Raw genomic sequence first — 24,949 nt, 5'->3', positions numbered from 1 at the left:
TTATTTTTGTTGACGGCCAGTAATGAGGGAGAAAATGGCGCAATATGAAGTATGCGAAGTTGGAAAAGCTGAGCTTCAGCCGCACCGGCCTTGCTAGTGTCGACCAGAACCTTTCTTGGAGCATTGTGGGGATGTGGTGGGTTGAAACATGGATATTGGTGAGCCGAAGCAGCTATGAGGGTATCACGATCCTAGGTCGAAAAGGGTGAAAGTGTACTAGACTAGTAGTGTATGTACCAGTATGACTAAGAAATCGACACCATCAATTCTAGGAATGAGGCCTTCAGCTGCATGTGGCTATTGGCTAGGTACGAAGAGATCAACCAGCATCAACTTAACATTGCATGCCAGCCTCATCGGATGAACGGAAGCGTATCCGTTTGGGAGATAGTAACGTGTAAGGAGAAACAACGGATGAGGGCGGCCAAGGGGCACGCCGCACGTCAAAAGAAAGAATCCCTGTTATTGATGTAAAATACAACGAACCTTAGTCCGTGTTATTGCAATTTCGCGCGTGTAATATATGCATTGTCCATGTTATCACTTTTCTCTTCTTTTGAGAGCAGTGCAGTCACATTATGATTCGTTGAAATAAGATTGTTAGCTGCAAGGGCTCTGAAAAGGGAAGCGGCTGCATATTTTCGACCCCCGCCCATAACAAAGCAACAGGCCGCGACTGCCAGAACCTCTGCAATCATTCCTGAAATGCGTTTCGTGACCCTTGGAAGCTACGAGTCCTGTCTTTGATTAGGCGCCGGGGAGACATGTAGGACTAAGGGAGGGAGGAGGCTCAATTGAAATCTTGTGCCACTTGCCACCCATGGACTATGACCTGACAAGATCCCAACATTCAAGAGTGGGGAACTGATAGGTCGAAATGAACAGCTCCCGCGCCACCACTCAATGTCTCTTCTCTCTTTTCTCCAGACAAGGATATCATATCATACCTTAAAAAATGCATTCATTGGCTATACATGTGCGTCTGGCTTGGACGAGAAGAAAGACCACTTACTGCTCTTACTGATGCTAGCAGGAAATTAACGGGTTGCAACCGCCTAAACACCTCATAGCTGGAGCGCGAGCCTCGGAGTCAGTGTCCCTGGAAATTTAGACTAGGCTATAGTGATCCCAGCGCTTAGTCCAGAAGACCGGGCGGTACAGGGAGATACGCAGTTCTTGGTCTAAGCGGCACGATTGTTCAACATAGCCCACTATTCGCAGGCGCGTCCAGCCCAGATCCTTGCTGTTCAGTGGGGAGGTGGAGGGCCTCCCCTACAAATGCCTGCGCCCCATTTTGCACAAGCGAATGCCATCGCTTTTTCACGTCGAGACAAAGTTAACCGCCCGATGTCATTTGCCAGTCGGCTGTGAAGACAAAGGGTTGTCCTACAGACCAGCCAGTCCTTGACTCTCTTTTCACCTCTTTACCTTGCACAAAGCACCTCCAACATGACAGAGCTGAGCGGTTGGCCTGTATAGCTGCAGGTCGCATCACCAGCCATCCTGCTGGCCCAACAAGTTGCGTTGGGCTAAATTAACTACTCACAGTAGCAAGCACTCTTTGCACGCCAGCTTCGTCAACCTGCCACCATTCTGCCTCGTCAATGATAGTGATTGATTGTTATATTGGATCAGACAAGAGGTTATCTGATCGATACTGTCATGTCGCACTACTAAGGCGATACCACTATTTCGCTTCTGAGCTAAGTTTCTCACTTTGCCATGTTTCACATTCACCAGCCCCAGGAGTGCCCACGGCTAGAGGGCTGCATCATGATACTGCCCAAAAAGACGGAGATAGAGGAGAGTATTACAGAGACCTTATCGATTGAGAACGGTATCTTCAACCACCCAGTTGTTATTCTTTCAAGGGAAATTTATCGGGGAAAAGTGGCAATCTTTGTTGTCAGTTCCCCTCGTTCATGCGCTATATTGCGCCTAGAAGCACAAAATTACTGATGTATGTCGCTAGGTGAGAAGTTTCGACAATACACCGATCGAAAGACGCCATCATGATCCCGTCCGACGACAGTCCTACCTCCCGATACACCCGGCCACTCACCCAGATACAAGGCGCATTCTCATCGCTGCACATGGGAAGACTATGAAGAAGCAATCTTATGTTAATACCAAGAACATTTACGAAATCCCGTTCATAGCCCTCCGTCCATGTTGGCGCGACGGCGATCTTCACTTGGAGAAAGAGTCAGTCCGATTGCTTGCCTCAGAATTGTGGAAGCAAAATGTTGCCGAACTTTCCATCAGACTTGAAGGTCATGGCATATTCGAGCGGGTAGCCCAGTCGGCTTATAACGAACTTCCTGTCCCAGCCTTTGCCCCCCACGCTGAGAGAGGTCTCCCCCGACAACTTGGACATGATACGAGCTTTACTGGGACATCTCGGCCTCTTCCGGCATCGTATGGAACATTCGCCCAAAGCTTGAGAGTGGCAACCCATCCGCAGGCCCCTACTACGACCACTGCCAGCAGAGATGTTTCTCAGGCCAATAATTATCCACGTGGGATATATCAAGGTCGCCAATCTGTGCCGGCGAGACCCGGCGACCCCATGTCACTGCCAAATGGGTTTCCAACGGCGCGGTGGACTTTTAACGAGGCAAATACTGACGCAGATGGACCGAATTGGCTGGCGCTGGGTCTTACCATTACTTGTGTCCTAGTAGCTGCCTGGTACTGGTTTCGCGGGATCAATGGCTATTGAAGCGAATTAACGCTAGAGGCGTATGGGGCTTAAGCGAACGACGCGCCCGCTCTATACCAGCGCACTTTTGGGTAGACTTGGCTGGTGAGGTTTGGCTACATCGGAAATCACTAGGGTAACTAAGATACCTGTAGGCAACGCTCATCATATGTTAACTCAATCAATCATCACAATTAAATCGATGGAATGTTCGAATTCTCACAAGAATCTGGCGCGATGAGCGCAAGACGATTGAGAGGCTCTCTGATTGGTGCAGCCAATGATTTAGGGTAAGCGATATCAATAATGAGGCCTTCTACCTGCACGTTGTTGTTGGCTCGAATGCAGAAAGATTGACCGACACTTGAAGCGATGATTCAGTCTTTGGACGAACGGAAGCATATCATCGTGGGAGAAGATAGCAGATCAGGTGTAGGAAGCGAGGCACAATGAAATGTACATAAGCTTTCGAGAGAATGACCTCTGCTGTACAAACGGAATTTGTGCAACCCGGATCTATACAATTCCAATTTCTTGTCTAAGTTACATACCCTTCTAATGTTGACGCCTCTTCTTCTCATTTTCGACAAAAGAACAGACCTACTAACTGTTGACTGTATAGCCCTGCTAACATAAGTAAAACGGGAAACAGTTACATATTCTTACCCTACACAGATAACAAACAATAGGTCGCGGTTATCCCGACCGCTCCAGTTATCAGTGGGTATACTGCATAGGACTTAGAAGGTGTTGATTCTGTCTCTGGTTGACCGCAGAGGAGCGCGGGGTAATACGGTATAGAGTAACGATGCGTCAATAATGATCTGACTAGATGATCAAGATAAGCAGGAGTGCTTCAGCTAGCGGAACCCAATATTTCCCCACTCTCAGTGCAAGGTTACCTGTCCATTTCTGTAGAAATATTATTAATTACTTATTTAACTTTTTATACTATTATTTCTTATAATAGTAGTTATAGTAGGTATATAAAAGCACTTAGTAATAGTTATAGTATTATAAGGTTATATTTTATTAGTACTTTCTTATATATAATAATTCCTTATATTTCTTTATTAAGTTTATCTTTATTTAAGTTATAATATCTATTGTAAATAGATATTAATTTAGTTTTAAAGGTATATATTATTCCTAGAGTTTAAGTTTACCTAAGCTTCTTTCTTTATATATCTTAAATATATTAGTTCTCCCTTTTATTTCTTTTCTCTTAGTTCTTTTCCTTTATAAGAGCCTTATTTTCTTTTTTATATTATACTATAATTTTATTATAACTCTTAAATAGGTCTTATAGTTTCTTATATAAACTTATAAGGTATACTAGCTAAATTACCTTAGGTTTATCTATAGCTAGTATTACTTTATTTACTATATTATAGCCTTATTAGTATATTCTTAATATCTAGGTATATTAAGCTATCTATAGGTTAGTAATTTCTAAAGATTAAGATTTACCTTAGTTAAAGTTTCTAAGCTTCTATAGCTATAGATAATATATTTAATAAGCAAGTACTGTAGATAAGTAAGTACTATATTTTTCTATATAATATATTTAATAAGCAAGTACTCTAGTAAAGCAAGTACTTTAAAAATCCTAGCTATTATCTTTTAATTACTAATAAAAGTAATATAACCTATTTAATTAATTAAAATTACTTACTATACTTTTCTTTAAATACCTTTAAAACTACTTAATAAGTCCTTATATTATACCTAGTCTTACTATATATACTATAGTACTAAATACCTAGTTTAATTAACCTTCTTTAACTACTACTTCTTAATACTTTACCTACTACCTATATATTAATATCTATTTAATTAATTACTTATAATACTTTCTTTATAGTTATAGGGTTTTCTTTTTATAACTTAGTTTTTTTTAACCTTTAGTATTAGCTTAGCTTTTTATTTTCTTTCTAAAGGTTTTAAATCTTATTTCTTATTAAAGTAGTTTTATATATAGTTCTCTTTATTACCTTAGTAAAAGATTAAATAGCCTTAATAATTAACTTTAAAAAGCTACTATAATACCTTTTAATTTAATTCTCTAGGTATTTAATTTAAGATTAAGCCTTATTTACTATTATTAAGGTCTTTAAAGTGTAAGGAATAAAAGGTTTAGCTATTTCCTTAGGAGGTAATAGGGTCTATAGCTATATATTAAGCTTTAAAATAATATACTTAGGGTTAAAGAGAATAAGCTTAGCTTCTTTAAAGCTTTTTTATATATTACTTTTAGTAAAATTAGCTTTAAAAGTAATATAAAAGGTATTAAAGAACTTAGTCTTAGAAATATAAGTTATAAAGTATTTAATTAATTACTTTATCTTTTACCTATAAGCCTTTTTAAGTAGCTTAAAGTATACTATATTAAGAAGCTAAAGTAAATAAAAAATATAAAAAAATATATAAAGTATAATAATATTATTTTTCTTATAATATCTTTTAAATTTAATAAAGTAATAACTTTTATAACTATTAAGGATTAAAAGGTAATAAAAACTAACTAATTACTTAAATATAGACTTATTAAAGTACTTTAGCTAGTTAAAACTTAGCTAATTATTTATTTATTTATTTTAACTTAATATAATAACTTAATTACTAAGAAGATTATATTCTTAGTACTAATTAATAAGGTAATATTAGCTTATACTAATAATAAATAGTAAAATTAATTAACCTTTAGTATTAATTACTTAGATTATAGTAATTTATTTATAGTTTTCTAGTTATATTAATTTTAGCTTTTCTTATCTTTTTATACTTATAATAACTATTCTTAACTATATAATATTTATTATAAAGCTAATTTTATTAAAGTTCTAGATATTATTTAATTAAATACTATATTTTATAATTATATTCTTTATAAGCTAAAACTAGCTATAAATAATTATAGGATCTTTATATTTAGCTCTTTAGTAATTATATCTTTAAAATAAATATATCTTTAGCTTTAGTTATTACTTAATAAAGTTATAAGCTTAATATATACTAATAAAAAGTATATTATAGCTAGTAAGTAAGAAATTAGCTATTCTTTCTATAAAATATAGTTATAAGGGAAATCCTTATAAATCTAAGTTAAAAATAAATTCAACTATTATATTTTCTTCTTAATTAAATAACTTCTATAAATTTAAGATAAAATTATATTATAGTTAAATTTCTTATTAGTAGTAATATAAATAGTACTTATTAATCTAATATATCTTTATAGTATATCAAGTACTTAATTTTTAATTATTTTAAAAGCTTAAAGGGTAAGAATAGTTTTAGCTTTAATTAAAGGTTCTAGTATTACTAGTTATTAAAAAGTAATTAATTAAATAAAAAGTTAAATATAAGAGGGAAAAATATAGTACTTGCTTATCTATAGTACTTACTTATTAAATACATTATTACTTTACTATATATTTAAATTAATTATAATTATAATACTTATATTTAAATATATCTTCTTATTATCTTAGTACTTATTATATAGCTTTTAATACTATAAAGCTTAAGTATATACTATATAAAGTATTATTTTATAGTTCTTATTATTATTATAGTTATTATAAAAAGTTATTTTATTAGTTACTATAATTACTAGTATTATTATAGTAGTATTAATTAAGCTAATATAAGTTAAACTAACTTTCTTTTTTAATAGTATTTTATCTTTTTCTTTTATATTTATACTATTATTTATTAATCTTAATAACTATAGTAATATATTCTATAAGGTCTTTAGGTTAATTTACCTTAAAAAGTTTATTTTTAACTTCTTTCTTTAGCCTTTAGTAGTATAGTTCTATAAGTATATTATTATCTTACTAGGTTTTAGCTAAACGCTATTAAAATTTAGCTAAGTATACTATATAAGATTTAGTTTATTTTAAAAATAAGATTTTTAATATTACTTACTATTCTTTATTAATAATTTTAAAGTTATCTTTAAGTAGTACTTTAAAATTTATTTAATTTAAAAATATATTTTAGGTTTCTTAATCTTAAATATTTTCTTTATTTTCTAAGTAATTTTTCTAAATAAATTTATATTAATCTTTAGTATTTCTTTAAATAAAAGGTATTATAATTAATATTTTTTTTTTTACTATATTTAGCTTATTAGGGAATAAGTAAAAGTATTCTTTTATTTAAGTTAAAAATAGTAATATATCTATAAATTATTTATAAAAAGGTACTAATAAAGGTAATTTAATAATCTTACTAAGGTTATAGTAGTTAATAGTAAGTTTAGCTATAGCTATAGGTATTATAAGTTATTTATTTATTTATCCCTATAAGGTATATATAGTACCTTTAAGCTACTAAAGCTTAGCTATTATTCTAACTATACTAAGTAATACTTTATTATAAGAAAATATAAGTTTATTATTAATATTATTACTAGTTATCTTAATAGTATAATATTACTTAGTATTTATATAGTATAGTTTAAATAAAAGCTATTAATATATAATAAAGGTAGTTTTTAAATAGATAAACTAATCTATATTAGTTTATATTTATAGAGTTATAAAGTATTATACTAAGCTAAGTAAAGTATTATATCTCTTAATAGTAAATAAAGTAAGTTAAGTATATTTAAGTAAAGAAGTCTTATTAATAGCTATTAAGCTAAGTATATTAACTAATACTAAAATAAATATATATATACTTAGTTATTTATAGGAAACTAGTAATATTATCTTAAGATTAGTACTAATTTAAATAGATTAATATTAATTATATTAATACTATTAATAATACTATTAATAACACTTAGTTATATATATTAGCTAAGGTAGTAGTAAAGGTTAAGAAGGGTATATAACTTATTATATAACCTAGATTAATTAAACTACTAAAAAGCTAGTTATTATTTTTAACTTTAAGTAACCTTAACTTTAACTTTTACTAATATACAAATAATATATAAATATATTCCCTTTTTAAAACCTTATATACTTAAATTTTCCCCCCTAAAATACTATACACTGCTAAATTATTACTAACTTATAGTCTTAGGCTAGGATAAGTTATAGCTTTATTATATTACACTATATATAGTTATTAATAGTAAAGTAGGTATATATATAGTTTACCTACTTAGTAAGGGTAATAAACTAAAATAAGTAATTATCTTTACTTACCTTATTAAGGAACTTCCCTTTCTTATTAGTTAAGGCTCTATTTATCCTAAGCTTTATTATAAGTTTATTTAATAATACCTACTTATTAAAAAGACCTTACCTTTTAGTATTAAAGTAAATATAAAGAAAAAGTATATAGCTAAAGGCTACTAAAGGAACTCTTTCTTTATTTATATATTACTTCTAAGGGTTTTCTATAAGTACCTTAGTTATTTATACCTTAATAGAAACTAGTCTAAGTAACTAAAGGGCTCTTATAACTACCTACCTATTAAGATCTTTATTATTAAAAGTATAGTACTAAGTACTTATTAAGGTAATACTATAGTATTTATTTAGTATTACTATAGATTAGGTTAGTAATATAAAACTAAGGGAATTAGAGGTTAACTAACTTATTACTTTTATAATAGTATAAGAGGTATAGGTATAAGAGGAAGAAAGGGAGCTAGGCTACTATACCTTATATAGTAGCCTTTTTTATATATAGCTTTATTAGCAATAGTTAGAGTTTTATTAATATAGGTAACTTTAATAGAAATAAGCCTACGCTTTAACCTACCTTAGAAGGGTTAATACTAAATTATTATTACTCTTATACTTATTAAGTATAGGTATATTTTTAAAACTATTATATTATTTTTATATAAAATTATCCTATAAGGTTCTTAATACTATTTGCTAAGGCTTAAAAAGTATTTTTAATAAAAATATCTAGTAAGTATTAAAAATAAATACTAAAGCTAAACTTAAAAGTATAAATACTTTTTAAACTATTACTAGTATCTTCTCTTTATACTAAGCTTAACAACTAGCTTAATAGATACTTATAAGGTTAGTTAAGATATATACTATAAAGCTATTACTAAAAGAAAATATTAGTAATCTAATAGTATTATTATAGTATTTAAAGAGAGAGTTAAAGGCTATAATAATCTAAGTAAGCTTATACTTATTTTCTTAACTACTTATTAATACTTTATTTTTATAATTAGTAAGTAATAAAGGCTCTAAGTTATTATTAAGAGAATATTAAGCTATTTTAATAATTAAATTTTATTATATATTATAAAAAGTTTCCTTTTAGCTAGTTTAATATATTTAATTTATTAAAAGAGTAGTTTTAGTTATACTAGTTAGATAGTAAGTAAGTTATAGTAAATTATATATTATTTACTACTAAGAAAGATATTACTACTCTTTAATATAAAGTTCTTTTATAAAAGTTTATATAGCTTTTAGTACTTAGTATATAGTAATAGGCTTATATAGTCCCTAAAGCTACTTACTAAATAAATAAACTATTTAAAAATACCTAATATTACTTATAGTTTAAGTTTAAAAATTAATTTAAAACCTTAAAACTAGTTAATTAAAGCTTATAATATCTATAGGTAGTACCTTATTAAATATAAAGGTAAGAATAAAGTAAAGAGCTAAATATAAAGATCTAACTATTATTTATAGCTAGTTTAAGCTTATATAAAATATAATTATAAATTATAGTATTTAACTAAGTAATATCTAGAACTTTAATAAAATTAGCTTTATAATAAGCCTTATATAGTTTAGAATAGCTATTATAAGTATAAAAAAGTAAAAAAAACTAAAATTAATTTAACTTAAAAACTATAAATAAATTACTATAATTTTAGTAATTAATATAAAAGGTTAATTAATTTTACTATTTATTATTAGTTTAAGCTAGTATTACCTTATAAATTAATACTAAAAATATAACCTTTCTAGTAATTAAGTTATTATAATAAGCTAAAATAAATAAATAAATAATAAGCTAGATCTTAAGTAGCTAAAGTACTTTAATTAATTAATAGTAAAAAGATTAATTAGTTTTTACTATCTTTTAGTTCTTAATAGTTATAAAAGTTATTACTTAGTTAATTTTAAAAGATATTATTAAGATTATAAGATTATTACTTTTTATATACTTACTTATATATTTTACTTACTTTAACCTCTTAATATTAGGTATTCTTTAGTACTAAAGAATACTTATAGTTAAAAAATAAAGTATTTAATTAAATACTTTATTACTTATATTTTAAAGATTAAGTTCTTTTTTACCTTTTATACTACTTTTTAAGCTACTTTTATAAAAAGTAATATCTAAAGGGCTTTTAAAAGAGCTAGACTTTATTTTCTTAACCTAGAAACTATTATATTAAAGCTTAATATATAGCTATAGACCTTAATACCTTTTAAGGAAATAGCTAAGCCTTTTTTTCCTTAGACTTTAAAGACCTTAAAGATAGTAATAAAAACCTAATCTTAATTTAAATACCTTACTAAGTAAATTAAATAGTATTATAGTAGCTTTCTAAAGTTAATTATTAAAGCTTTATACTATCTTTCTAAGGAAACTAAAGTAATAATATATAAGGTTACCTTACTAATAGTAAAAAATAAAGAACTTTAATAAGTAAATAAAATACTAAGCTAATACTATAAATAAAAAAAAACTAAATTATAAAAGAAAAAGGTAATAACTATATAAGAAGTATTATAAGTAATTAATTAAATAGATATTAATATATAAATAGTAATTAAATTATTAAAAAGTAGTAAATAAAGAAGATTAATTAAACTAAGTATTTAATACTATAATATATATAGTAAGACTAGGTATAATATAAGGATCTATAAGGTAGTTCTAAAGGTATTTAAAGAAAAGTATAGTAAGTAATTTTAATTAATTAAATAAATTATAGAAATCTTATTATATAGATAATAAAGGGTATATAGAAAAGTATAATACTTACTTAACTGTAATACTTACTTATTATATATATTAAACTTATATTAAATATATATAATTACTAGCTTTAGCTAGTTAAGGTAAAGTCTAAGGTTTTATAGTTACTTTATTATAGCTTTTAGTAAAAGAGTAAGATAGCTAGTAAAGAAGGGAAAATAAGAAAATTACTAACTAATATTAAGTCTTAATAAAGTAAAAGGAAAGAAAAAGAAAGCTCTTTTTTCTTTCTATCTTTCTTTTTCTTTCTTTCTTTACTTTAAATTTTACTTTTATAAAAGGAAAGGTAAGGGAATATAGCTAATAGGTAAGAGTCCCTTAGTAGTAATTAGCTATATTATTAAGGGGTAGAGAAAACAGAACCTATTCCTGGATAGTTCTTATTTTACTTAGAAATAAAATAGATTATAAAAACGGGGCCTATTTCTAAGCTAGTAGTAAATAAGGGTAATTAGTATAAGATAATTAGTATAGAAGCGGGAATAGGCTGCGTTTCTAATAGAAATACATAGTAGGTAAAATACTTAAATTCGCTGGTAAATTTTACTAGAATACATTCTTATCGTAAGTCCCTATATAAAAGTTCCAAGACTTCTAATACCGAGGGAAATCAGAACCCTTTAAATTATAGCTAATTAGTATTTAATATTAGTATTATTAGTTAGAGTTATTAACTGGCAGTTTCAGAGTTATTAAAGTATTATTAGATGTAAAGAAAAGGTAAATATCTCTACTGTTCCAAATACAATAAGGTTATCAGATATAAAGAATGTTAATTTACAGTTTTAGTAATATAAGAAGATAGTAATAATAAAACCACTATAATTCTTATACAATCACAGATTTTAAAGGCAACTGTACCTAACACTATTTCCATATTAATACTTCTCGGTCTTAGTATATCGAGATCTACAGCTAAAACCATGTTAAATCTCACGGGCCTACACAAGCACTGCCTTGTGGTTCCTATTGTTGCCGGAGCGTCACTTCTTAGCCTCGGCATTCTTTATTACAAACCACATCCACCGAGACAGGATCCTCCGATTGATCTTAACATCAGGGGTGCCAATGGCGTTCCTGGGGCAGGCGGAGCCAGCACCAGGAGAGTGAGCACTGCTCTAGAGGTGGCATTTAGAACCGGTGGATCGACGGCCGAGCAAGGAACACAATGGGAGGATACTAAGGATACACGAGTTGCTAGCAACCTGAAGGGCACGCCTACGAAACGTGACAAGGATAGGGCTGCTTACGCTCATCTTCCTGACAAAGCAATACCTCGAGGCAGAAACGACGAGTAAGAAGAGATATATGGGACTTTTTTTCATATCAAGAGCAAGTGTAGCTCCAAAGTTGAATTCCTCTCGACACTAAATATTCACGGGAGACCTGAAGTTGAATGACACTCATACAATTTAATTATCTTGGTCTTGTACTCTCAAGAGACTATGACTACTTAATCGAAAGCTTGCATAGACTTCCAGGCAGTATAGGGCTTTTCCACAATCATTTCTTTTATTGTAGGCAAGGTTGAACGACCCTCGCCAAATGCAATTCCCAACTTCATGATGTCGCGCCATTTTCTGCCTGGAGCGATCTTGCCTGAAATCGTGTTAGGAACCAAGCTGTCACTATTGACCGGAACCAACGCCGCGCGACCCAGAATAGCCTCCATAGCTTGTTGGGCAAAGGATACCGCCTCCTTGGCATCAGATGGAATTCCGGTCTCATCAAGTGCGCGAATTTCTGTACCCGGAAGTTGCTCCCTGAGGTATTTGATAATAGTCGGGTTTCGGGCTCCACCACCGCACATGTAGACCTCAGAAATTCTATCCAGGCTGATGCCAAAGCGAGGGAAGAATGTGCGGTATTGTTTGACGATATTCTGGGCTGTGATCCGAGTGATTGTTGCCAGTGTATCGTATTTGTCGCACCCTGCAGCCAAACATTGGTCGATAAGCTCTTGACCTTCGTTGTCGCCAAATGTCTCCCGTCCTGTGGTTTTGGGAGGAGTGTGGTTGCAGTACTTGTTTGTGTTGAGAAACTGGTCGACAATGTCTTGGCACACAGTACCCCTGGAGCTCCATTCGCCATCCTTGTCGTATTCCATCTCGCCGTTGGTGAAATATCGCATGGCGTTGTCAATAAACATATTGCCCGGTCCGCAATCCCTGGGAATATTAGTCACTTCATGAGGGCGCTAGGTAGGAGGCAACTCACCAGTCAACCATAGAGTCAACTCCGCCCTCTGAATCAGGGGGGATCACACAGAGGTTGGCGATTCCACCGATATTCTGACACACACGCCACTTGGTAGGGTGATGCAGAAGAAGGCCGTCAATCAGAGCGACCAACGGTGCTCCTTGTCTCCCTACTGCTTGCTCTGCCATTCTGAAGTCCGTCACAGTTGTGATGCCAGTAATAGCACTAATAACTGTGCCCTCTCCAAGGCAAAATGCCGAACGTGTCTCTCCTTCTTCTGGCATAGACAGAAGCCAAATGGTCTGGCCATGTGATCCGATGAGATCAATGATATCTATTGGTATTTCATGCTTGTCACAAAAGTCTTTGACGGCATGACCAAACATTTCTCCAAGTTGTACATTGAGCTGTGACATCTTGGAAGGAGTTGTCTTGGTCTCACGAAGCATAGTGAGGACGGGCTTCTTGATCCATTGAGGGACGGGCATCTCATCGTACTGGGCATTTGGTCAGTGACAGGCGTGAAGATAAGTGTAAAATATAATATACCTTGAGTAGCTCCATGTGTAGAGCATCTTCTGGGGTCTCTTGGTAATACCGAACAAGTGCACAGTCGATACCGTCCATAGCAGTGCCACTATTCATGCCCAGCACAGTCAGGTCAAGCGCAGTGGAAGTGGACGGCTGATGATAACCATTTCCATTGGAAGATTGGCCTTGAGGATCATTTGGCTGACCGTTTGTGCTGGAGTTTCCATTCTGCTGGGCTGATGGTCGTGTCATGATTGAATTGCTGGAGTATGTCGATGTGTTCAAGATGAATGTGGAATGACTTGGTGATGGAAGCAGCTCAAGAAGTGAGGACTTGTGTCAAATATAACTTACTTGTTCTTGGCCATGAAGGTCTGGGGACCCCATGTTTGGGTCTTCGTGACGATAGGGTAACCCCAGTCCCAGCACAGTGGGTAGTGCACCCCTCAGCGGAGATAGTTATATCTCGATTATTGCCGCTCGGTTAGCCGCTGTCGCGTCGAAGTCCTCTTTCTGGCAACTCGTCTCGAAGCTCAATTCGCAACTGGTCCACATCTTGATTATCCCCGAGTTGTTTCCGCCGATTGACCCTGGCCCAATCGTAAATTGGCGCAAAGTGATTCAAGTCATCGATGCGTAAAAGACACTGGGATCTCTGGCCGTGTCTAAAATGGTATTTATTCTCAGTTACCAAACCTCGTTTCTTACTCCGATGTCTTAAAGCAACAAACATTCATCTGACAAGTATGCATAAGGAAACAACAACAACCCCGTCCGTGTGGACATCCGACCCGGGTACGATGGCCCAGGAGACTGCCAAGTTTCGATGGCCCAAGCTTGTACAGGGTATGGTTGATGATGTCTGTGAAACCAGCACTGAGCTCCCTCCCTCCCCCGCACTTGACGAAATCAAGTCGATCCAGACAAAGCTCCACAACCTTAAAGATGAAATTATTAGCGATGGCGAGCTAAGGTGAGTGCTACACACATTTGATCTTTCTGGCCTGTAACTAAAACTGGCCCAGCATGCTGGAGGAGGACGGTTCAGAGGATATCGCCACCTACAATCGGCTTCTTCTTGACTTGGGCACCTTAACCTGGTTAAACTGTCCATGGCTCTATGGTGAATGTTACCTCTATAGGTGAGTCTTGCTAATTCCCAAAGACCGAATGGTACTGACTTGTGCAGGCGGGTTCAGTCGTTGTTTTCCAAGTCATCTTTATGGAAAGATTATGATATCTTCAAGCGCCAAAAGGATTCTACACTCATCAAGTCGCTGGAGGCTGTTAAGGAGCTTGCTACCCGTTTCAACCAAGTCATCGCAAATCCGGCACAACCACTCAAAACCCTGGATGACGAGGCAGCTAAACTTGTTTTTGTTGAAATGACTGAACTGGCCTTATGGGGCAACGCAACAGACTTGTCCCTTCTGACAAACCTTAGCCTTGAAGAAATTCAGACGTTGCAAGGAAAGGCAGCGATTGAGGAGAGCCAGAAGAACATCGTCAACAATGATGTACAGCATGTGTGGGATTATTTGCGCAAGGGGCAGTTGACTCAGACGGATCGACATATTGACATTATCCTTGACAATGCTGGATTTGAGCTATTTGCAGACGTCCTTTACACGGCATACCTCATTGAATCAGGACTTGGGACGAGCATCACTCTCCATGCCAAGTGCTTTCCCTGGTTTGTCAGCGATGTAATACCCAGCGACATGGACTTCCTTCTCGAGCACCTTCGGTCCATAGGTCTAGAATCTATCACTAACCTGATCAAGAGGTACCTCAAGCTGGGCTTGATTCATATTGAGGTTCATCCGTTTTGGACAACAGGGTTCTCATTCTATGAAATTACTGCTGAAGCACCTGAGCTGTTTAAGCGCTTCCAGAATAGTCATCTGACTATATGGAAAGGAGACCTGAATTATCGAAAGTTAACCAGGGATGGTCTCTGGCCGCATACAACAACCTTCAAGTCTGCAATCGGACCTCTTGGCCATGGCAGTGGGGTTAAAATCCTCGCCCTAAGGACAAACAAGTCCGATACGTGCGTTGGCATAGAGAGTGAGGAAAAGGTTGAAAGTCTTGATAGAGAGGCACCGGGAAAGGGATGGATTAGGAACGGGAAACACGCCGTGATCTCATTCAGCGATGGCATTTGAGACCAACGATGTATTACTAGCATCTTAACCACTCCTCTTCTAATGCATTGATTATCCAAGCCGTTGGCCATGCATGTGATGTCTCGAGATTCTTAAGCATATCGACCAAACCTGCTTGCTCATCTTTGTCTACCATCAAGGATCCCCCTAATCAAGGTTAGATGGTAACGTATTCTGAAAGGATAATACAACATACAAATAAATGTAGTGTGACACAATGTGATGAGTGATGGCACAGTGCATGGCGAGCACTTACATACTCCACACAGAGCTCGAACGTGCTCCATGACAGTCTCCTAGATGATGTCAATTAAAGTTAGCCACTTTTTATGTTACAGAACCCACCTCAGATGCGGGCATGGCCCGTTGGATATTTCGAATGGCAAATCGTGGCGATGGACGGTAGACTATCAAAAGCATCTTGGCTAGATGGTAGAACCCAAATGACATTACTGATGATTGTCAGATATGCAGATCATCCCAATTATTCAGAGTGTGTCTACTAACCATGCCAATCTGCTGTGAACCATATCTCTGGGAACGGGCCTACTTCCCTGTTCTGTTCCCCAGACCATATTGGATCGAAAGTACTTGGCTTTGTCTTATTCCAGTTCTCGACTGCTTCCGACAACTCGTACCACCTTTGGATCCTGGTCGATGATTCCATGTACACAACACTTCCGCGGAAACAGAAAGCAACTACTGTGGCGCAAATCCAGGTCATGGTGTTTGCCCAGGCAGTTTCTGACTTGATGTCGACAGCTTGACCACTGACAACGTGTGGTGGTGGTATTAATACCAGCTCGAAATCCAAGTTAGGTGGTTGTTGATTGATGCAGGCATTGTAAAGGCATTGTCGCACGTAGACCCAAAAAGCAGCTTGGGAAAGTGTAGGTATCGAGGGGTCTACTTGCCGTCCTTGAGACGTCTTGAGCAAAGCACTCAATCCAGCCAGGTGCCTTTCCTGATCGCTACCAATCACGGTAACTGAGCTCAAGTTAGATAGGAGAGACTATCTTGCTGTGGAACTTACCACTTAGTTGTTCGCAGACGCGCAATATCACCATAGCGCAGAGGATGGCCTCATCGTTGGCAATACCTTCAGTACTCAACAAGGGAATTAGAAGCTCTATACACTTCTCTTGGAATTCATCTGCTGTGTTACCATCACCTAAATGGCGAGCAGCATAAGAAATCACAGCATATCGAAGAATCAGTGAACTGTTAGCAAGGACAGTCACATTGAGTGTGAACTGTCGTGATGCATCGGTGCAGTCTAGCCATCTAGCTAGATGCGTGGAGAAGTGATGTAAATAGAAAGCTTCCTGGCGCCGAAGCACAGGAAGTGTGGGGACTGTCCAAGGTACGCTCATGAGAGAAGCATCGCTATACTGGTTTGGTGATTCATGCTGACTAAGGTCGGAGATGGACAGAGCTGCTGGTGGCGAGGTCAGGTCCTGCGGGCACCAAATAGGATCTGGCGGTGATGTCAAGCCTCCTGGAGATGGGAACCCTTCCACCGATGAACCATCCCTTTCAGGGGGTGGCAGGGACTGTTCCACGGAGGTGGAATGCTCCATATGCTTCGGTTGATATCGCTTAAACTTAAGCCGAGGTGATGACTCGTCCCAGTGACAGAGTCGATGTCGCTTGAGGCACTGCGTTCGGTAACTTCCGTTAATTTCTTGATCCTCGGCAATGGAATATGCTTAACATACCTGCCCGCAGTTTGGTCTCGTCTCGTCACCTGTCAAGTCAGCATGGAGAACCTTGCAGTCTTGCCGTGGGCATACATTTGACATGACGTTCTCGGCACGTCAGGCTGATACAAGTTAACTGGCAGATCTAGACCACCGGCTAAATGGACTTACCAGCCGTTACGAGATCTCAGCCGACCCATGTTTTCTTGAAGGTTCAATCGACGGTGAGAGCATAGAAGGATTTCGAGACGAAGTGGAAGAGAAAGGATTGACGAAGGATGAGCGGATGTTGGGATCACCTGTTAATCCCGAACTTGCCAGGGCAGCGGACCCGGGTATGCGCTAAGTCGAGACGGTTTGTCCTAATATAGCTAATGCATCACCAGATGACATGCTGCAGCCCACCACTTGACACTAACTCTTGTTGGCAACTCGAGACGACACCGATATCCCCACCATTTCGCAATAACGGCTCCGGGCGAAGATGGGGCCAGGCAGTTCCCCATGGGGTTGAAGCAAGGTTGTTTGCAAGCGCCGTGGAGAAGAAGCATTATAATAAGAGGGTCTTGAGCACCGACGAAATTTTTATCATGATCTAGGCACAGTCATTTCTATCTCAACACACTTATCTTTCAACAGTGATCTTTCGAAATCATGTGGAACCGAGAAAGCTGGAAGTCCATGTCCGGAAAGCAGCTGCTGAGGCTTGTGACAATCACTTCCGCGGTCGCCATTTCCTACGAAGGCATCAGTCAGGGCGTCATGGGCGCTGTGACCGTTGCACCAGAGTTTGGGCGGCGAATGGGCTATGTGAACGAGAACAACGAAGTCATCAAGCCCATGCTGCAGGGTGGTATCGCCTCCATATACTACTGGCACGTATCCGCCTTGTCTGGGGGAGAGATCATTGCTAATTTCATCTTAGTGGGTCGCTTTTCGCAGCCTTCTGGGCGGGAAGCTTCTCTGATAACTACGGTCGAATCAAGGGCATGTGGATGGCCTGCTTCTGGTGCATGGCTGGGGTCATCCTTCAGGCCTCTGCGGTGAACCTTGCACACATGCTTTGCGCACGATTCGTAGCCGGGATGGGCGTGGCCTTCATTCTTGTTATTGCACCGATGTGGACGGCCGAGCTCTCAGCTGCATCCCACAGAGGCAAGCAAATCGCATTCACCTTCTTGGCCAATTTCTCCGGTATCGCTATCGCAGCATGGATCGGCTTCGGTACCTCGTTCGATGAAGCGGCAGGTGGACAGTTTCGTTGGCGGTTCGAATTCTCGATTCAGGTCATTCCTGTCGTTGCTTTGGCCATACTGAGTTTGTTGGTCCCAGAATCCCCACGATGGCTGGTCAAGGCCGGGAGACCTGATGAAGCATTGGAGATCATTGCGACGCTTAGAGGAGACGGTGACGCCCACCACCCTGAGGCACAGAAGGAATATCGAGAGATTGTCACCGTGGTCGAAGAGGAGTCTCACTACGCCAAGACCAACTACTTCAAGATGTTCTTTGGCATTGGATCTGGAGATATTCATCTTGGTCGCCGCATCCAGCTGGCCTTTTGGCTCCAGGTGCTTATGCAGTATGGTACTGGAATCGCTGCTGTGGTGATATAGTAAGTTATTACCTGGAAATTGAGGTCGTATACTGACTCCATTGCAGCTCCGGGACTATCTATCGTACGGCCGGTTTCGACAGTGTAAAGTCTGGCTGGCTATCTGGGTTACTAATGCTAGTTGGTATTATCGGTACAGCCATTGCAGCTTTCACCATCGACCGGGTAGGCCGTCGACGAACACTTTACTGGGGTGCCGTAGCACTTAGTATTGTCCTCTTTGTTATCGGTGGTCTCTTCCGGGGTGCCATCGATAACCCAGACAAGGCTACTCAGTACGGCACGGCAGCTGCAGCCATGGTATTTGTTTATCTCTTGATATTCAGTTCCTCGTGGTTGTTGATCCCCTTCATTTACCCGACTGAGATCTTCCCCACCTGGCTCCGAGCTAAGGGAAACGCATTTGGCGTGGCCGGCTGGGCTGTTGGCTACGGCGGAGGTTCCCTCCTGGTGCCAGTAATGTTTTCTGGCATTAACGAAAAGGTACGAACGCATTCAACCCACCGATAGTACTCTCAGGTTCTAACTAAGCTTGCAGACTTTCTATGTTTTCGGAGCGTGAGTGGCCTCTCATCAGGTCAAGACCGACAGCTAACCATTTTCCTAGTGCTATGCTCGCGTATATCCCTCTCGTATACTGCTTTCTCCCCGAAACCACCGGCCGTACATTAGAAGAGGTCGACTATTTGTTTGCTAGTAAGAGTGCGTTTACCTGGGAAGAGGAGAAAGAGTTTGCAAGACGTACCGCGTTGTTGCAGGAGAGGTTGAATCAAGAGGCAGGCGAGAAGTCGATCAACTCGCATGTGGAGGCAGTTTAAGCTTTGTGCTTCAATACGTTATGTTACTGACAGGCTTTTGTCTTAAGGGAGCATGGAAGGGATAGTTAGGTTTGTTTACTATTCGGTAGGGAATGGGTCTTAATAAGTGTCTTTTGTATAGGAATACTGTTAGCTAGTCTATACTCTAGAGTATATAAAGATAAATAAGTAATTAATATTACAAATAACTAGTCTAGCTGCTATACAATTACTGTTTAAAGCATATAACAGCCTATACTCTGTCTCGCAGACCTGGATCAGTACTGAGAGGCAAATGCTTCGGCGTAAATATCTATATCAGTAACCAAGCTATTCAACTAAGTCGGCTTCTAGCCCAAGAACTGCTTCGTACGATCAGACGAGCCGCGCAGACTAGTCCCCATTGCGTCGGCAAACAAGTCATCTCTAGGTCCGACGAGCATGCATTGTCCCTTGAAGTTCCATTGTAAAGCAATTGCCGAGAATATTTCGGACATAGATAGCTTCTCCACAGCCTGTCGGAAACTAGTTGCCACATCGCTAACGTAAACCAAGCTAGGTCGTAAGTCAGCACTCAACGGGATCCGGAGCGTATCCGAAGAGCTACTTTGGCACGTTTAAAGAAGTAGAAGGACAAACGGTGTCCAGCTACAGCCCCTCTCTCGCTACTACTCCTCGTTTGCTAGGCAAAATAAAAAAAGTTCTACTAAAACTTATTAACTTTACTTACACAAAGGTTAGCTTAAATATATAGCTACTTAAAAGAGATTATCTCTATTAATTATAAAAATAATTAAATATAATAATTTTAACCTTATAAGGCTCTATAGAGTATATAATCTATATATAATATACTATAAAAATATTATTAATTTAATTACTTACTTCCTTACTACTTTTAACTTTATTTTTTAGTTTTAATCTTTAATAATAATATAAAAATACTTAGATTACAACTTTAATAGGAATATATAAAGAATAATGTAGTAAAGGCTATATTAGATATTACTAATAATAGCTTTTTACCCCTTTAAGCTACTTATAGATAGAAAGTACTTTAATAAACTTTAATTAATAGACTTTATAGCTATAGGGCTATAAAAGAGTATATTTACTTTTATTAACTTTTATCTAAAAGCTAAGAAAATAAGCTAGCTTTTTAAATTCTTTATTAAAAGTTCTTAAGCTATACTCTATCTTATAGTTAAATCTGTACTTATATTATAGACTTATAAAGATAGTAAGGTAAATATTTTAACTTAGAATATAACTAGGTAATTAAGTTTATTAATTACTATATAGATTTAAAGACTAAGATAGGTAAATATAAAGAAGCTAAACATTATAACCTTTCTAGTTATATTATATATACCTTACTTTTTTAACTAATTAATATTTATTACTTTACCTCCCTATATAGCTAATAGTAACTATACTAAATAGTTATATCTTAAGCTTTATTAGTTACTAGTAATTACTTAATAATCTATAATAACTATTTATATAAGTTATATATATATTCCTTTAATATTAAATAAAATACTTAGCTTATTAGCTATTAATAAAACGTCTTTATTTAAATATACTTAACTTACTTTATGTATTATTAAGAAATATAATACTTTATACTACTTAGTATATATATTTTATATATTTATTAATATAAACCTAATATAGACTAGTTTATCTCTTAGGAACCTAAACTATTATAAGTAGAAGTTATTATAGATTAGGAAAGTGCAAGTGTTTATTACTATATATGATTTAATTTTAGTTACTACTTATAAAGTAGGTAAGAAAAGTAATTCTGCTATTAAGGTTAAGAAAGGGATATATATAAAAGCACTGCTACTGTTACAATAACATGCCCAATCAGGTTTCAATAAATGCCAGCGGTAGCTTGCTGTGCGTGGCTCACTACACTGGGCGACTGAACAGGGAGTCCAAATCTGCCTAACGCCACGAAGAAAATTGTATGTGGCTATGTAAAGACACCGCTTTTTAAATAACAATTGGGCTCTGACTCTCACTTCATCCCTAACTCTCTATGAATGTCAAGAATCAACCATTACTGCATTCGACAAAATCACTTTAAAATTGGTAGCAGCTCTCACCTCGAAAACACCCTACTTCAATGAGTTTCTTCATGATCAAGCCGCTTCTAGCACTTGGCGTTTCTGTTGTTCTGGCTCTGTTGTCGAGTCACATCGTATCGTCTGATTCGCCTTATAAGTTTTATCTCCACCGTTTTATTTTGGCAACAATTCTCCATGCTCATTGGTATCTACTATGTGGCAGATTGTGGCAGCAAGTCGTCAGTTCTGATGATTTTATGCCTCTTTTTGTTCCTTCATGCGTCACTCTTTCAGCATCCTTTCTCTGGTATGTCATGATGTTGACTATACCACTAAGGGAGTCAAGAGCCTGTCTGATTCTGCTCATACTTACTTTCCAACTTTTCAAGTCTTTCTTGCCGTCCATACTATCCAGATTACCACGATTGGGCTTATCATTTCACAACACTTTTCAGTCCGTCACCTCACAGGAAATGTATAATTACCAAGCTCTCCCAAGTCAAGCTCACATTCGTCTAGTGAGACTACGGGGGCTTTTATTCTGGCAGAGGATTCAGATTTTGTCTTATCCACTAGATGCGTGTCCTGCGTTTGAAGCCATTTCATATACCTGGGATGGACAAGCCGCAACAACTTGTGTCATTATCAATGGTCGTCGCTTGCTCATAACCAGAAATGCACAACAGATACTACATGGTTTCACGCCTGCTTGCGGTGAACGGATGATCTGGATTGATTCGATATGCATCAATCAAAGCCAGGATGTTAACTCCTTAGCAGAGAAGAAAGCGCAAATCGGGCGTATGTCGGAGATTTACCGAAGGGCGACGAGAGTGAGAGTCTGGCTATCCCGGTCCTCAGTGCTGGAAACACAGCTGCCGGAGTTTCTTCACTTGGTACCCCAGGAAAGAAATGCTACTATTGAGCATGCGATACTCAGACTTTTCCTTCGATTCGCGGGCCCGCCATCACCATCTAGCAGATCATTGGAGCTCCTTCTCTCACATAATTACTGGAGTCGAGTGTGGATTGTCCAGGAAATTGCATTTGGCCAAGAAGTCATCATCCATCTAGGCTCCACGTGCGTGACTTGGGAGTCAGTTCCAAGTTTCGCGACAAGTCTCCTTCCTACAAATGAGGACGAAGAAAAGTTGGGGCCTATAATTCGATTAGGACGGAACATATTTTATGATATACCACTTTCTGGGCGGGTAATTCGAGGCATTCGCCAAGTATGCCTGATAACATCGCTACGGTCCAAGCTTACAAATGAGGCTCCCAGAGAATTATTATCTCTATTAGAGCTTCTTATTGGAACCCAGGCATTTGATCCCCGAGATAAGATATATGGCGTACTCAGTCTTATGCAAGAAAAGAAGGCTGATCAAGACACGATCAATCAGATAAGGTTAAGGTTTTCGGTGATATATACACTTCTCAAAGGGCATTATGACTCCTTTGCCCATACTTGACCTTTTTTTTGCTCTGCCTAAACATAAGGTTTAGGCACAGCATAAATGCCTTCCTTGCTTCCATCCGGCTTTTTTTCCTCTTCCTTCCACTTACATCACAAGCTTCAATACACCACAACCGCACCTCCTTAACAAGGTCAGTAAGTCCGTAGGGATAGTTGAAAGCAGAGACCTGACATAGATAACAGCGCAACAATGCCGACCCCTACAGTCATCCACTTCTTCAGGTGCCCCAATCATTACAGGGCTACTGTCACCATCTTTGGGGAGCTAGTTATCTCTCTAACAACCTTCTATCAAGAGGCTATAGATTGCCTGTTGCAGCAGGACTATGCAAGAGAGCTAAGGAAGGCTCTTTCTAAGATCCCAGATGCAACCATTTATGCATAGCTACACCTATTTGCCTACAAGGCATTCCTTGTCTTAACCGTCCCTCGCACAACAAGTCAGAGGAAACGGGCCCTAAGGCAAGCAGCTTGGTTTGAGGCTGCTGTGAAAAGAGGCGAAGAAGGGACCTTCGGCAAGGATGCTAATTGGGCGTACGAGGTCATCAACCTCTTCGAGTCAATGTAAGGGACTACTGGTTGAAGGAGCTATCTTCTTACTTTTGTGCTGGCGTTGGAAGGGGGAAATTCGGTCGGCAGCTAGGCGTTTAGGCAGCTATTTCACAATAAAATGCACACTTTGGCTGATCAAGACACAAATCGAGGGATCCGAGCAGACTACAAAGTATCGGCAAGAATACTTTACACTAACCTTGCTCTATCATACTTGACGATTGATGGAGAGCGAGATGCTCGGATCTTGCTTTACGCTGGCATGGGATGGCCAAGAAGGGTGGGCAATCTTCCATCCTGGGTTCCAGACTGGACTTCCATACCAGAGACTCATTTAAGGGGCATGACCTCAAAACTCTTTCACCGGAGCATTGGATTGGGCGAACCTGAATGTGAAGACACGTTTTCCGTCGCAGGCAACGTGTTAAAGATATCTGGTTGCCGCGTCATAGACGTTATATCGGCCCAGACACGAATCATTGACCATAACGACACATCAAGACAATGGTTTCATGAGGTATGTGATGTGGTGGGCGGACAGCTGAGGGTGATGTCAAAAGAAGAGACCGACATTTCTGGTGGGTTGAGTCGATGTTATCGAAGGTGTCCTGGTCGGTGGAGAGGTGCTATTTTTCGAGTTCTGATTGGGGACATCACATCTTACTGGGGTGAGGTACCTAGCGACACGAAAGTTAGCACCTTCGTGCGACCGGACTCCTTCCCCACGGGGGTTCCAGGAGCAGGGTATTCGAATCCTGATCGCTGCCGCAGAAGCGAAGGACGTACCACGTTGGAGGCCAGCTATGACAAGTGGCTCGAGCTTCCGCATCGTCAACTCAAAGATCCAGAAACGCTGAAGCAAGACTCTGAAATTTGTGCCCAGTTCATTACTGTTTGCAGAGAGCAGACACAAGGATTGAGATTTGCCATCTCTAAAACAGGGAGAATGTGCCTAGTCCCACCTGGGGCTGCAGCTGGGGATAAAATCATACTTTCATCGGGGTTATCACCCCCGTATCTAATCAGACCTATTAGGAATTCCACCAGATTGAGGCAAATAGGGCATGCAGAGCGGTATAGGCTGGTAGGGCATTGCATGGCGCTAGGACTAATGGGCGATTGTGGACGGGACATTTACCATTCTTGGGATAATTGCAATCCAGAAGGATATAATCCACTAGTTTGCGAAAAGGAGG

General features: G+C 37.4%; 7 protein-coding genes across 7 annotated transcripts; 5 read left to right on the top strand and 2 right to left on the bottom strand.

The window, feature by feature from the left end:
• The first annotated feature begins 1,607 nt into the window (after positions 1–1,607).
• B0J16DRAFT_186812 (uncharacterized protein) lies at positions 1,608–2,937 on the top strand. Its single transcript, XM_046122723.1, has 2 exons — positions 1,608–1,905; positions 1,973–2,937. The coding sequence occupies exons 1-2, from the start codon at positions 1,723–1,725 to the stop codon at positions 2,720–2,722; spliced, it is 933 nt and encodes a 310-aa protein (XP_045979412.1). The 5' UTR covers positions 1,608–1,722; the 3' UTR covers positions 2,723–2,937.
• Positions 2,938–11,562: 8,625 nt separating this feature from the next.
• B0J16DRAFT_405076 (uncharacterized protein) lies at positions 11,563–11,937 on the top strand (the record flags this gene model as incomplete). The annotated part of the gene is made up of 1 exon (XM_046132855.1): positions 11,563–11,937. The coding sequence occupies one exon, from the start codon at positions 11,563–11,565 to the stop codon at positions 11,935–11,937; it is 375 nt and encodes a 124-aa protein (XP_045979411.1).
• A 100-nt stretch (positions 11,938–12,037) lies between these two features.
• B0J16DRAFT_292995 (uncharacterized protein) lies at positions 12,038–13,763 on the bottom strand. Its single transcript, XM_046124351.1, has 3 exons — positions 13,388–13,763; positions 12,857–13,335; positions 12,038–12,807 (listed from the first exon to the last, which is right to left on the bottom strand). Exons 1-3 carry the CDS (start codon positions 13,619–13,621, stop codon positions 12,093–12,095), a joined length of 1,428 nt encoding a protein of 475 aa, XP_045979410.1. The 5' UTR covers positions 13,622–13,763; the 3' UTR covers positions 12,038–12,092.
• A 352-nt stretch (positions 13,764–14,115) lies between these two features.
• On the top strand, positions 14,116–15,537 carry B0J16DRAFT_273343 (uncharacterized protein; the record flags this gene model as incomplete). Its single annotated transcript, XM_046123635.1, has 3 exons — positions 14,116–14,342; positions 14,395–14,511; positions 14,559–15,537. The coding sequence occupies 3 exons, from the start codon at positions 14,116–14,118 to the stop codon at positions 15,535–15,537; spliced, it is 1,323 nt and encodes a 440-aa protein (XP_045979409.1).
• A 327-nt stretch (positions 15,538–15,864) lies between these two features.
• Positions 15,865–17,339, bottom strand: B0J16DRAFT_274869 (uncharacterized protein; the record flags this gene model as incomplete). Its single annotated transcript, XM_046123687.1, has 4 exons — positions 15,865–15,989; positions 16,045–16,524; positions 16,571–17,195; positions 17,256–17,339. The coding sequence occupies 4 exons, from the start codon at positions 17,337–17,339 to the stop codon at positions 15,865–15,867; spliced, it is 1,314 nt and encodes a 437-aa protein (XP_045979408.1).
• A 329-nt stretch (positions 17,340–17,668) lies between these two features.
• On the top strand, positions 17,669–19,817 carry B0J16DRAFT_186760 (general substrate transporter). The gene is made up of 5 exons (XM_046122722.1): positions 17,669–18,112; positions 18,163–18,852; positions 18,900–19,335; positions 19,391–19,410; positions 19,460–19,817. The coding sequence occupies exons 1-5, from the start codon at positions 17,892–17,894 to the stop codon at positions 19,668–19,670; spliced, it is 1,578 nt and encodes a 525-aa protein (XP_045979407.1). The 5' UTR covers positions 17,669–17,891; the 3' UTR covers positions 19,671–19,817.
• A 2,356-nt stretch (positions 19,818–22,173) lies between these two features.
• On the top strand, positions 22,174–24,420 carry B0J16DRAFT_240415 (heterokaryon incompatibility protein-domain-containing protein; the record flags this gene model as incomplete). Its single annotated transcript, XM_046123053.1, has 2 exons — positions 22,174–23,076; positions 23,845–24,420. Coding segments are annotated over 2 exons (1,479 nt in total), but the record flags the coding sequence as incomplete, so codon positions are not given.
• Positions 24,421–24,949: the final 529 nt, after the last annotated feature.

Source organism: Fusarium flagelliforme (assembly GCF_020744385.1).
Source record: "Fusarium flagelliforme strain FIESC 12 MPI-CAGE-AA-0113 chromosome Unknown B0J16scaffold_7, whole genome shotgun sequence".
Lineage (NCBI taxonomy): Eukaryota > Fungi > Ascomycota > Sordariomycetes > Hypocreales > Nectriaceae > Fusarium > Fusarium flagelliforme.
Note: the sequence above shows the minus strand (reverse complement) of the source record. Positions and strands in the feature narration are given on the sequence as shown.

Excerpts from the sequence above, each read along its gene's own strand:
- B0J16DRAFT_186812 (XM_046122723.1), top strand. The coding sequence starts at position 1,723 with ATGTTTCACATTCACCAGCCCCAGGAGTGCCCACGGCTAGAGGGCTGC. Across the intron at positions 1,906-1,972 it reads GAAAAGTGGCAATCTTTGTT|GTGAGAAGTTTCGACAATAC; the intron begins GTCAGTTCCCCT and ends GTATGTCGCTAG.
- B0J16DRAFT_292995 (XM_046124351.1), bottom strand. The coding sequence starts at position 13,621 with ATGACACGACCATCAGCCCAGCAGAATGGAAACTCCAGCACAAACGGT. Across the intron at positions 13,336-13,387 it reads TACACATGGAGCTACTCAAG|TACGATGAGATGCCCGTCCC; the intron begins GTATATTATATT and ends CCAAATGCCCAG. Across the intron at positions 12,808-12,856 it reads GTTGACTCTATGGTTGACTG|GGATTGCGGACCGGGCAATA; the intron begins GTGAGTTGCCTC and ends TAATATTCCCAG.
- B0J16DRAFT_186760 (XM_046122722.1), top strand. The coding sequence starts at position 17,892 with ATGTGGAACCGAGAAAGCTGGAAGTCCATGTCCGGAAAGCAGCTGCTG. Across the intron at positions 19,336-19,390 it reads TTTCTGGCATTAACGAAAAG|ACTTTCTATGTTTTCGGAGC; the intron begins GTACGAACGCAT and ends CTAAGCTTGCAG. Across the intron at positions 19,411-19,459 it reads ACTTTCTATGTTTTCGGAGC|TGCTATGCTCGCGTATATCC; the intron begins GTGAGTGGCCTC and ends CCATTTTCCTAG.